Below are 13,806 nucleotides of genomic sequence, written 5' to 3'. Positions count from 1 at the left end.
TTACAAGATATAGTAATAGACTAATAGTATATTATAGTAATAGTATATTATATATAAAATAGGCCATAATGGTGTGGATTAGTAATAGTATAATTAGTATTAGTAATATTCATTTATATTAAAATATATCATAGATTCATAGTATACTATATAAATATCATATTATAATATACTATATATAGTTTAATACTCTTAAATATATATATTTTTAAGAATCTTCATTTCGGCGCCCTTTTTTTTAATATTCATATATATATCATATATATTTTTTTGAATCTTTATATATATATATATATATACACACACACATACACACACTAGTAAGGGCACATTGCATGTGTGCCCAATTACAAAAACATGAAAAATATTTTTAAAACATGAACTAACAATCATAAGTGGTACTAACAAATCATATATAATTTCTTTGGATGGTAATTAATTAAATCATTCTATCTAAAAAAAAAAACTCTCCATTTAATTAAAACATGTGATATTTTAATAATTTTACTTATCAATATAATAAAAAATAATTTAAATACTCCTCATTTTACACTATTATGATAAGTCCCTCTGCAGACTGATCTATGGCAAGTTGTCTACACTTGCCAAGCAGTAGGATTTTTAATAATATATATATTCTCTATCCATTCATCGAGTATAGACAAGATTCACAAGACAACTTTGTCCAATTTTTTTTTGGCAACTTTATCTTTATCCCATCACCATGTCATCATGTAAATTATTTTTTAAGTCAAGCTTTTGATTTTTCGGTTTGAACTTTGGACGGAATGCGACACATAAAAAAAGAAAAAAGAAAAAGCAAGACATAGGACCCAAGATGCTTGGTTTTAACTTTTTTCATTTTGGACGGACTTGAATTTGAGTTTGGGTCTTTTACTCTTTTACGAAGCAAGACGCAGGACACAGTTCCTTGGTGTGACGTTTTCAGACTGAGAGGATGGATTGCACAGATAGTTATAGACTTTGCATTGTTTTTATTTGGCCCGTGAGCAGAGTGAGAGGACTGAGGAGAGACCGTGAGATTAAAAACTCAAAAATTCAAAACCCTAATATTTCGAAAGAGGGTCCTCATCTCAGTGGTGCGTTGTGTTTTTTCTTCATCTCAGGTTCGCTCCAAGCTCTGTATTTTTTTCATCTCAATGGGACTTTTTATTTTCTTCATTTCAGTACGTTGTGGGATGCGAGTATTGTGATTGTAGATCTCCTTATCTTTTTTTTTTTTTTCGTTAGCTTTATTCTCTCTATTTCTCGGTTTCTTGTATTTATTCTTTGTCCTAGTGTGTTGTAGTATGGTTTTTCTCGATTCCCTTTTTGTTTTCTGTGGTGTAGATCTGAGCAACTCTTTAGATTTTTTTTATTCTTCTTGATTCCCTTTTTGTTCTCTCTATAGTGTGGATCTGCTACTATTGGTTGTATTGGTAGTAATGTTGTTATTTTTGTGTTTCTTTTCGTTGTTGATTTTCTGTTCTGTTTTATAATATGTAATTTAGTATGTAAAAATAGTTCTTGTTTAATGTTAATGGCTTACATTCTCTTTAAAAATGCTCTTAGATCGATTGAATGCAGCAGTTTTCAGTCTTTAGTGGTTTATATTTGTGTGATTCCTTTGGTTTTACACCTTTTTGTGTGATTCCTTTAACTTGTCATTCATTTTTTGTTATATTTTTATTCTTTGATTTTTACTATATTACTTGTTATTTAGTTTTCACTTTTGTGTCTAATATTGCCACTACTTGTCTAAAAATATTTTTTTAGACATGTCTGAACATGTTACAAATATAGAATGCTTATCTGCAAGTCCACTCATGGAAGACATAAAACCTACACAAGGAGATGATACTGCCACATTTTTTATAGAGTGTGATAATAATTATGGGAACCATGAAATTGGCAGTATTATTGGTGGAGAAGAAAACCCAAGTGCCCCTAAGGATCCCCAAAAATATGCATACCAGAGGAAGCCTAGGAAGAAAACTTCTACTGTTTAGAATGATTTTAAAATAGTGGTTAAGAATGGTGTAAAGAAAGCTGAATGTAACTTTTGCAAAGACCTATTGTCTATTTCTTCATCAGGTTCTACAACTCACTTCCATAGGCACTTGATTAGCTGTCTTCCATACATAGCTGCTTCTAAAAAGTAAAATATTTTAACTATTGACATGAAGGGTCTGAATGTGTGAACACAGTGAAAAATTTCTCGTATGATATGAAAAAGGTAAGAGAATTTGCTTCTCACATGATACTTTATCACGAGTATCCATTTTCCATTATGGAACATGTTGTGTTTAATAAATTTATGAGAGCTAATACTCCTTATTGGCAAAAGATAAGTCGTACTACAGCAAGAAATGATTGTGAATCCACTTATAAAATTGAGAAAAAGAAACTGAAAACAATATTGAGAAGTGTGAATAAAGTCAGCATAACAACAGACATGTGGACTTCAGGTCAAAAGATCTCATATATAGTTGTTACCTGTCATTTTGTTGATCCTAATTGGCATTTATGAAAAAGAGTTTTAAATTTTTGTAATGTCCCACCCCCACACAGTTGATCTCACAACAATTGTTGCGCACATAATTGTCATGTGCGTTGTTGCGCAACACAAGTTGTCATGTGCGTTGTTGCGCACATGATTGTCATGTGCGTTGTTGCATAATTGACAACGCACACAGTTTACCTGTCATTTTGTTGATTCTAATTGGCATTTTGTTGATCTCATATTTGTTGCGCACATATATCAAATTTATTTGTCAAAGATGGACAGATTGGTGAAATTGTTGATTGTGTTCAAGAATAGGTAAAATACTTGGTTGCATCAGAAGCTCGTATCAAACAATTTAGTGACATTGCAAAACAGTTGCAATTACCAACCAAGAACTTTTTTTGGATGTTCCTACTCGATGAAATAACACTTACCTAATGCTAGTAGTAGCCTTAGAGTTTAAAGAAGTCTTTCCACGATATGAGGATAGAGATCAAGGTTTTAATTATATTCCAAGTATTGAAGATTGGATAAAAGTTGAAAATGTGTGTCAAATTTTGACAGTTTTTAATGAGGTGACAAACATTATCTCAGAAACCGAGTATCCAACTACTAACTTATTCCTTCCTGAGGTATGTTGAATAAAAGATGTGTTGAACAAGAAGTCTCTTGATCAAAGTGATTACATACGAGCAATGGTTGTGAAAATGAATACAAAGTTTGAGAAATATTGGAGGGGAATGTAACTTGCTTATGGTAGTAGCTGCTATTTTAGATCCAATGTTCAAAATGATGCTTGTTCAATTCTGTTTTCCAGTAATTTATTTAGAACCCGAATCTATTAGAAACATAGAAACCATCTTGAGAATCTTACATGAGTTTTATGATGAATATGCTGAAAATTATAATTTGACTAATGTGGAGTCAAGTGGACATGAAAATTCTCGAGATTGAGGTTCTTCTTGTGGTAGTTCTGTCAATGTTGTGGGGAAGAATGTGATGAGTGGCAGGTCTATATTTGAATCATTTGTTAGAAGTGTTGATACCATTCAACCAGTGAAATCTAATTTGGATGTTTACTTAGAGGAAAGTGTATATATTTGTAGTGGGGATTCAAATTCACATTTTGATGCCTTGGAGTGGTGGGAGGTCAATGATCTAAAGTACCGCATTTTATCTAAGATGGCACGTGATATTTTGTCAATTCCAATTACTACAGTGGCTTCAGAATCTACATTTAGTGCTGGTGGTAGAGTGATTGATCCTTATTGTGCATCAATGTATGTTGAAACAGCAGAAATGCTGTTATGTGGAGCTGATTGGGTTTGAGTACTTCATGATTTGAAAAAATCATCAAGTGTAAGTATAATTTTATTTAGTGATTTTTCGTTGCCATCTAGAACTTGTTTTAACTTATTGAGAACTTGTCCTAACTATTTTTTCTCTTTCATTTTGTAGAAAGAAGATCTAACTTATAAGGAGATTTTACTGCCCTGACATGAATTGCTGGCATGTTGTATATTTTTGCCTTTTGGCATAATGCTATTTATTATTAAATTGTTATTTTGTTATATCATATTGCTAATGATATCTTGTGTGTTTTGTATCATAGGTTGATAGGGATTGTCTTCTGGCAGGTTTTTTATTTTTTGTGAATTGATCTACTAAAAATACTTAAAGGAAGTATGCTTATAAGACATGCTATTTAAGTAGGGATGTAATTATTTTTGTAAAAAAAACTTGTTGACTCGTCGAAGCTATCCAGCTAGACAAGGTTGCTAGAAATTTGATTTTTTTTTTTTAAAACTTGGACATAGGTAATTTCATTATTTGAATAGCTGACTTGAATTGCAAAAGTATATGGAATGTTGCAAACCACTGTTTTTTTACTTGATGGAGAAATATGGATAACATGAAGTAATTTTTTGTAGTGTTTTATTTTTGTACTTGGTGCTCAAAGAAATGGTTTAACATGTTGATATTGCTTTCATGTTTGTTACTCTTGGCTATTATTATTAGGTTGTTTATTACTTTTATTTATTGTTCTACAGGTTATTATTCAACTATTATGTTTCATTCATTTTTAGACCAAGTGTTTATTATTAGTGTTTATCATTTTATCAATAAGTTGCTTAATCTTAGTTAAGATTAGTGAATTTATTAATGTTTATATATTTTTTATTCTCTTTAAACTAAGACAAACTTTTACACACTTATGTAACTGTCAAATGTAGAATTAGCTCATATATTCAAAGGTGAAGGCCAACATATTTACATTGATTTATTTCTAATGAGAATGTTAGCTCCTATATCACATGTGCATAAGAAATGGGGCTGAAATGAATAAGAGTTGGTGGACTTTTCAGCTTGTAAATTTGAATATATGATTTAGAAGTTATTATTGTGAATTTGTGATTCCTTAGAAGTTGGAATTATTTACTTGTTTCAGTTTTTAACTATATTTTGGCAAGTGATGAATCATTGATTTATTTGCAATAAGAATGCTGTGAATAAACAATGCTATGTAATGTGTTGCTGTGCATCAGAGTGGCTCAAGTGAATAAGAGTTGGAGGGTTTTTTTCTAGTATTTATTTAGTTTGTTTTCCTAGTTGATGCTATAATTAGTGTTCTACCATTTGAAATTGTAATTTATTGTTATACCTTAGAAGTTGGAATTATGTACCTATTTGTAACTATATTGTGGCAAGTGATGAATCATTGATTTATTTGCAAAAAGATGTTGTTTAAGCAATGCTATGTCATGTGCTGCTGACTGCTGCGCATCAGAAATGGGGCTGATCCGGCTAAACTCATGAATAAGAGTTGAAGAATATTCTTCTACCATTTTTTTTAGTTTGTTTTCTTAGTTGATGCTATAATTAGTGATCTACCATTTGAAATTGTAATATATCGTCATGCTTTAGAAGTTGGAATTATTTAGCAATTTGTAAGTTTGTAACTATATTAATTATTGTTCATGTTCTGTATAGTTAATCATTTCACAAGAAGTAAATGATTAAAAAAAAGTCTTCTCAACCAAATGAATCCAAATCAACCTTTGGATTAAAGTTGAAAAGATTCTATGTAGAAAAGAGAACATGAAAGGTTGTTGTTAGCAGCATTGGTTTGTCAATACTTTAAAAAAAATAGTAGATTCTGAATTGTTGATTTATTTGCAATAAATATGTTATATAAGCAGTGTATAGTGCAATCTAATATTTATTAATAAAATTATAGTTAAAATTTATTAAGAGAAATAATCTTATTTATGCATCATATTTAACTTGAGCTCGAGCGAATAGTTTGAGCTCATTTATTTTTGGTATTCAAGTTCAAGTTGAGCTTGATCTTAATATATGTTAGGCGAGTCGAGTTCGACCAGAAATCTCTAATACTTTTCGAGCTCAAGTCTAGTTCGAGCAAATATATATGCTAATCGAGCTTGTGACCCCTAGTTTGAATTCGACTTCACTCGGTTTGTTTGCAGCCCTATGTGCAAGGCGCCATGATACTAAACTTAATTTTTAATATAATGACTAATTTATATTTTTAAATAATTCTTTCTAAAATCTTGTTACATTGAGGCACAAAATTTACAATGAGGCCTCATTTTAAATTGTTGCATTAAATATAAAGTCAAAAAATTTTATTTAAATATTTTAAATAAAGCCACATTTTATTGAAAATCTGAAAAATATTCAATATAATAATTTATATTTTATTATATTATAATTAAGAGTGACTCACTTAAATTTTGCCTTAGGCCTCAATTTGTATTGAGCCACCCTGGTTACATGAGATGTCATGATACGTCAATCATAATAAATATACTGCAAACCTCTTTATTGACACACTAATCGCACCATTGATGTGAGTTTATGTAAATAATTATTAATACTTTGATTCATTTTATAGGTATACTGTACACTTACTATGTGACTCAGTATACAACATGTTTCTTGCACCCAGTTATATGGTATGTGGTTTAAGAGATGGAGTTTCTTGCACCCAATTATGTTTAAAACATCTGGCTAACTAACTGCTATTGTTTTTATTTGTGACATTTTAATTGGGTTAGCCTTAAAGGTTTTTGAACTTTTTCTTTTTAAATTTTGATTGATGTGGTTTTATTTTGATGCGTTCTTATTTGGACGTTGCAAGAAAGGGTAGTAAAAGTCATGAATATGTATCTTTTACATGCACTTGTAAGAGTTTTTAGCTTGACTAGGTTTTGGTTCATAATGTGTAGACTATCTACATGTAAAAATGCTCTCTGGTTATCTAATGATGTTTTTGCTATGTGTGAGTGATGATTCAACTGAAATCTCTTATATAAATATATGATAGGGTGTGGTTTAAGAAAAATGATAGTTACAATCGTAAATATATAAACGTCCCACAATCATTTTGAAAAAATGAATAAATATGAGATTCACATAAAAAAAAATTCAATTTTAAAGAATAGATTCAACGACTGTATGTAGCATTATTCGTAGTTTAAAGATAGCATAGATTCAAGCTAGAGTTTGTCTGGTACTACATCCTCCTTCTTTTTCTTGATTTTGTTGACTTTGCTAACATTTATTTTCAATTGAATAATTTTTTTTAATCCTGTCTAGTTGGCACTAGAATAAATTATAAGGAATAAAGTTGGAGTTAATTATTTGTAGGGTTATTCTCTTCTTTCACTAACTTTAGCGTGGATTGATTAAACTACGAAGACCAAGCTGAAATAGATTTTGTCCATTGTTCTCCTAGAAAGATTATATAATGGGTCTGAAGGAGCTATTTGACTGTGCTGTCCATCTCTATTAATTTTTTGAACAGGGTGAGCTGATGTTGCATCCTACGTAAAGTCATGTATATATGGTTTTGTAAATGCTTAGTCTTAGTCAGTTGTACGCTTTTTGTTATTATGATTCTCTTATTAGGATGCTATTGACTAAAAAGTGTTTTTGCTGGTCATGTACATGTTATAAATGTTCTTTGGATATCCAGGGTTTGTATATATTATATATTTTTAGCTTGTATTAGATCATTTCGTTTCATTATTTTTTGTTTAGTCTCATTTTATTGCTTTAACAATTTTGTTTTTCTGAAATCTTTTAGCCTTTGTCTCGAATGATACTCACTAAACATTTTTGACTCAAATACTTTTTTCCCACAATTTAGAACTAAAAGCAATCATATTTTCTACGGTGAAATAATATTTTTCTCATAATTAATCTTGTGAGAAAATGTAGATATTTTCTACAAGTTGGGTTTTTGGCGGAGAAAAATATTTTATATCACCAATTTTATTTCACGAGCTCCCCACGATTAAAATTTGTGGGAAAAGAATTTTTTTACAGAATTAATGGTTTTTGCCACTACAATCCATCGTTGGAAAAACAGGTATTTGTTGTAGTGTGTTGTATCACATTCCAGGTTTATAAATAGAAAAATTCTATACACCATACTGTCATCTCACTTTCATCTCATTATGTAAAATGTGGCATATTTATAGCACATTATCACAATTGGATGATCTTTTATTGGATAATTTTTTATCATATAATGATGATAAATGTACCAGTACATCTTACATAATGGGATGAAAGTGATATGATAGTGTAGTATATAACATTACTCTTATAAATATTAACACAATATTATACTTGCCCTTTTACAAATATTTCATATGACATCCCACTAGACGCTTGGTTGAATGAGATTTGCAATATTACCTTTGCTAGATCTCCCATCATAGGAGCTTGGCCTAGCAAACATATACTATATTTCTATTTTATGACGGATTTTGAATCTAGTATTAGTCCTTATTTTAGCTCTCCCCACAAATATATATATATACATACATACATATATATATATATATATATATATATATCTATCTGATTGTATGGATATATTGATCCAAAGAAGTTTTAAAAACTCACGTATCATTATATGATATATATGTTAGATCTATTTTACAATAAAAGTAATTTTACAATCTAACTTATAATCATATAAAGACACGAAAATTTGTGGATTTACTTTTGTAAAATGTTTTTGTAACTAAAGTATTTCTTTTAAATTATATAATTTAGCATATAACACATTCACTCACTCCTCTTAAGTGTAGCTTTGGGACTATCCTAAAATTTAGAGTAAAACATTTTAGAAGAACAGAAAAAATTCACTCACTGTACATTGCTATGATGGGAAAAAAAAAAAAAAAAAAAAAAAAAAGGTACTAAATATCACGTATAACACGGCTATATGGAATGTTTTGTCTGAAAATTAAATTACACATACAGTATCGGACTTGATCTATGTTTGCCTAGCTTCATCTTCTTTCTCAACTTCTTTTTTTATTTTTTATTTTTTGGGTGGTTAAAACTTAAAACGCTATAATACAGATCATTAGTATACAGCCGGATTGGTTATCAGAAACCATTAAGAGGGAGGAGTTATGTACGAGACGGTAATTTTTATATATGTTTATACTAAATGTTGGCGAAGATAATCCACTCGAGCTGGATGCTTGAGCTTCATGAGAGCCTTAACTTCATGCTTCCGAACCATTTCTCTCGAAATATTTAAGTTTCCTGCAATCTCTCCCAATGTTCTATCTCCTTTACCATCAAGTCCGAATCTTTGTCTTATTACTACGCTCTCCTTCGGCTTCAGAGAATCAAGCTGCAGAAAAACAGAAATAAATTCCATTTTTTATCATTTATACCCTGAGTACATCAATTTGATCGCAAGTTCTTGGAAAAGGAAAACATAATAACAAAACTCTGAAGGTCTCATGATTCCATTATCTAGCTGGAAACCAACAGAGATCAGGAAGAGAGAGATTTCGCATTCTCATCATCTTGGGGAATAATATTATGAGTAGATCATAGCTCATGCAGAAATGGGGAAAAGGAGAAAAAAAAAAAAAGTGTGGAATGTGGATAATATGATGGAAACACAAACAGGTCTCATGTTTTGCATGAAACAGAATAGAAAAACAGTTGGTGAAGAAATTCAACAATCCAAATGAAAATTCTATAGAAATAATAAGAATAAAAAAAGTGAGTAAGCTATGTATGCAATACGAAATGCAAGGTTGGGGAGGATGAGCGATTAATAATTACCACATCATCAAGGGCAAGCCTGAGAAGAGCATGTTGCCTCCAGTTATCACCTCCACAACCATCAACATCAGTGATCCCATTAATGTACTCTTCTTGTGTGGTTGGATGCCTTAAATGGAGAGAAACAACAGGTTTCGAGGCTCTCATAACTTCACGATACCTCTCAGGGGAGATCCCAACTTTTTTTATTATCTCATCCTCTGTTGGTAATCTATGAAGCTCAAACGACAACTCAAGTTTGGCTCGCTGAATTTCGACTCTAACCTGCGTATATTTAAGCATCAAAGTTAAAACAGATCCATCAAAACTAACCATGATGGTCCTAACACAATCAGAAGGCCGAAAGGTTCTTTCAATCTAGCTCAGAATACTATTTACAAGATGCGTGTATCACTAAGCTAAAAAGAAGAGTAGAAAGCTTGGAAGGAAGAATGCATACCGATTCAAGGCCAAACGAAACACGTGTAAAACTGGAGAGTGTCATGGAGCGTATAATGGCATGCCTGATCCAAAAAAGACCATATGTGGAGAGCCGGAATTTCCTTTTTGGTTCAAAACGATCGACGGCTGTAATAAGTCCCTTCACTCCAGCCTGACAAAGGTCTTGGAATTTTGGGCCATTCGAGAAATCTTGAAAATACTTGTTGATTACAAACAAAATGAGACGCAGATTGTGCTGCAGTTCAAGCAAGCATTATGTGTTAATCTACAATTATTTAAGAGAATCAATGTATTCCAAAAAATCAGTTCTTGGAAAATCAGCTGAAAGATACCAAAATTATTTCGCTTAAAAACATCCACAGAATATAATCAGCCTCATATACTGATCATAAGAATACAGAAGCCATAGGTAACATAGAGAAAAGAGAACAGAGCAGGACAGAGGCTTTAATTAGCTAACATGCAATGCATTCTTCATATCATCACAAAGAAATTAAAATGTGCCTATTGTAGCTGATTTCACTAGGCCTGGAATTCAAAAATGCTATAAGTATGACTCCCAGAATAATCCCATTACATTCTATATGCACCACAAATTGAAGTCAACTTGATCCTAGAAGGATATATGCCAACTTCAGATGCTCTCTCTCACTTCTTTACAGACTTTCTTTGAATTTGCATTTTCTCATATCATTTTCTATCCTCGAGAATATTTCTAGAATATTGCTTAAATGAAGATGAGAAGACAAGTCTATTTTGTTGCCAGAAAAGGAACCTGAATTACATGTGTTATTTGCATCTTACTGCATGGTGGACTCCGTTAAACATACTTATAACACATCTCACTACTGCACCAGTTCAAAGAAACATTTTGGAATAATTCCGCATAAACAACAGAAGTGGGGGAAAAAGGCCAAAAGAATACTACCTTTATGAGCTTATTTCTTGCCGCTCGACCAACCTCTATGAGTTTTCGTATTTGAACTGCCTTTATATCCGTTGCTTCAGCTAATTCACCTTCTGTTGGTTCTTTCCCCAAATCTTTTTGCAAGTTCTCTTTCACTTGAAGGAGTGCCTAACTTCCAGAAAACACTAAAGATCACACATTTTGATCTCAAAAAAATAACAAATAGAAATTCAATGGGAAATTGTAGTTTCCAAACTGGAATCAGAAGGCCCACCTTCATGGGTTGCATCAGCTTGAACAACCAAGCATGCTCTGAAGAAGGAAGAACTGGAGGTATCTTCATCTTTTTCCAGTCCAAGCTAACCAAATCAGTTGAAGCCGAGTACTCCCTCACTAGCTTTTCAATCTTTGCACTTTCATCCTTACTATCTTTTCTCTTCCGTTTTGGAGCAACTACTTCATCTTGCTTATTCCTTTTCAATGCAATCCTCTTATCAAGACTCAATCTTTTAACCTTATCTATTTGGTTCTTGATCACATTATCACTGGCTTTCTTCTCCACCAGCTTTTTGTCAACTTCGGTAATCTTTCTCCTCCTTCCCCGTATTTTCCTCACCAGGCCATCTATATTTTCCTCATTAGAAGCATCAGCTGCTGGAGTGAGCTTGTATAAATTTTCGAGCTTGGCGGCGGCTTCATTGTAATCCACTTCCAAGGCACACGGAGAAGCTTCATCTGTGAGCACAGCTTTCACTCTTCTCAATTTTTTGTTAGCTTTTCCTAGTCTCTTTTGGTGATCCTTACCTGTTTCTATGGGCAGAGGGATTTGCTCCTGGGATGTAACCAACGCAGTGGTATTGGATTTATCTGCTTTGAATGCTACAATCAAGGGTCTTTTCAATGTAGACCTTTGAGCTGAGAATTTCGTGCCCAATCCAACCGGAGTTCGTGAAGCTGAGCTAGAAACAGTCACAACTCCCATGCCAAGTTGCCTAAGCAAAGCTTGAAATGATGAATTGAGTGCTTCCTTACTGCCCAAATCCTGCAAGTACAAAAGAAACATGTATTCCAAGTTCATTTCTGTCCTAACAACATAGCACCAATTTAGTGAATCATTAAAATTAATGGTAGTGTTAGCACATAATTTTTTTATTTTTATTTTATTTTATTTTTTCTTTTTTATGTCGGGAACCTCTCCATGGTAGGGCCCTTCGGACCCACCTCTGCAAAGTAAACCCCGGTTCCGTGCATCACACTCTCAGAAGTTTTCCTACATAGAACTGGTTAAATCACTGATTTTTTACCACGGGGTGTAAACCCAAAAAATTGGTTGCACCCATGAGATGTTGAACCATGGACCTTGAAGGGAGCGATATGCTAAGACCAAGGCCTTCACCACTTGGGCCAACCCCTTGGGGCTTGTTAGCACATAAATTAAATGAATAAGTTCACGTCTTTCCATTGGTTTAAGTTTTTGGGACAATTCATGATTTAATCACAAGTAATACCAACAAATTCAGGAAGCTAACAGCTCCTCCATACAAATATGCATTAAAACTCAGAATATCAGTTCTGTGACCCCCAACTGCCACTTCTTTTGTAAATGTGATTCCAAGACCCTATACTTGCAGATTGCATGTATCAGCAAACCAGTCTCAATATTCTTTGATTACATTCTAATCAAGGTCATGCTTTATGAAGTTCCAAATCCAAATTTAGCACTAACTAGCAATTAATCCAAATAGTCTGATTCTAACGAACCCAGTTTTCAAATTTGAATCTCTACAAACCAAAAGCATGCAGTTATGATAAGTATAAACTCAAGAAGGAAGAAGTGCTAGTTAATAGTCCATTAAGGAATTCGATGTTTATTGATCAAACAATTATTCTACACACCCTCAAACTCCATGATTACACTTCTCAGATAATCAAAAGCTTTTACATCCAACCCTAATCAGGGCACCTTTTCTTTTCATTCGCGACGTTATACTTCTCAAATATTTTGAAGGAAACCTCCAGTAGCTGCATTAGTGATCGAGGGTTTCTTGTGTTCAAAATCATTGAAGTGAAAATATGATTCTAAATTCAGGACAGTACTGAAAAATGTTACGGCCTATTCTTGGTGTAAAAGATGATCAAACTTGTATAGAAAGATACACACAACTGATGAGAGAAACTTTTAGCGTAAGAGAAATAGAAACAAGGATAGGGAATTCAATGCAGAAATACCAGACCTACGCACCTGGACGAGACACTGCCCGATCCGAGTTGTCGAGTTAAGAAAAGGTTTTCCGGTTTCAGATCTCTAGAATGAGGAAAAGTGTGAGAGTTTATGTATGAAACTCGTAATTAAGGACGTGAATTATGGCGACCACAAAAAAAAAAAAAAAAAAAAACGTCTGTTGAAAAATGAACAGCGGAGACTTGGGGCTCAGGAATCGACGGTGGATGAGGTAAACAAGTGGAAGGAATATGGAGGGTTTGAGAAGTTCGTTAACGTGGCTAGCAGAGGAGCAGAGATTATGCACTTTGGGAGGGCTGTTGCGCTGCGTGGCCATTTGAAAGTGGACGAGAAGATATTTTGATGAGAAATATGGATGGAATTAATGACACGTGGGATTTTGTTATTGGTTGAGGGATATTACTCTCTAGTTTGTGGGACCGTCTTCGTGTGGTGGCCTGCGGAATCACTACGTTGCGCAATAGCAACCATGTGAAAGGAAAGTAGCATTAGAATTTGGAGACTCGTGGCTGAGGATCACCATCACCGTGGTTGCATTTTCCCTTTGATTTGTAATTACTTCATTTCTTTTTGTATACCCAAACC

At 32.8% G+C, this 13,806-nt stretch overlaps 1 protein-coding gene and 1 long non-coding RNA gene across 3 annotated transcripts; one reads left to right on the top strand and one right to left on the bottom strand.

The window, feature by feature from the left end:
• The first annotated feature begins 749 nt into the window (after positions 1-749).
• On the top strand, positions 750-5,351 carry LOC121258458. The gene is made up of 2 exons (XR_005939409.1): positions 750-1,127; positions 3,965-5,351. It is a non-coding gene; the product is annotated as an uncharacterized LOC121258458 (long non-coding RNA).
• Positions 5,352-8,673: 3,322 nt separating this feature from the next.
• LOC121257885 (RNA polymerase sigma factor sigE, chloroplastic/mitochondrial-like) lies at positions 8,674-13,432 on the bottom strand. 2 transcript variants are annotated; one of them, XM_041159141.1, is made up of 6 exons: positions 13,214-13,432; positions 11,254-12,021; positions 11,001-11,147; positions 10,071-10,307; positions 9,632-9,895; positions 8,674-9,188 (listed from the first exon to the last, which is right to left on the bottom strand). In XM_041159141.1, the coding sequence occupies exons 2-6, from the start codon at positions 11,959-11,961 to the stop codon at positions 8,991-8,993; spliced, it is 1,554 nt and encodes a 517-aa protein (XP_041015075.1). In that variant the 5' UTR covers positions 11,962-12,021; positions 13,214-13,432; the 3' UTR covers positions 8,674-8,990. The 2 variants fall into 2 exon arrangements, with proteins under 2 accessions (XP_041015075.1, XP_041015074.1); XM_041159140.1 differs by having other exon boundaries at positions 13,222-13,430.
• Positions 13,433-13,806: the final 374 nt, after the last annotated feature.

Source organism: Juglans microcarpa x Juglans regia, chromosome 3S (genome assembly GCF_004785595.1).
Source record: "Juglans microcarpa x Juglans regia isolate MS1-56 chromosome 3S, Jm3101_v1.0, whole genome shotgun sequence".
Taxonomy (NCBI): domain Eukaryota; kingdom Viridiplantae; phylum Streptophyta; class Magnoliopsida; order Fagales; family Juglandaceae; genus Juglans; species Juglans microcarpa x Juglans regia.
The sequence above is the reverse complement of the archived record's forward strand: the minus strand, read 5'-3'. Positions and strand labels throughout refer to the sequence as shown.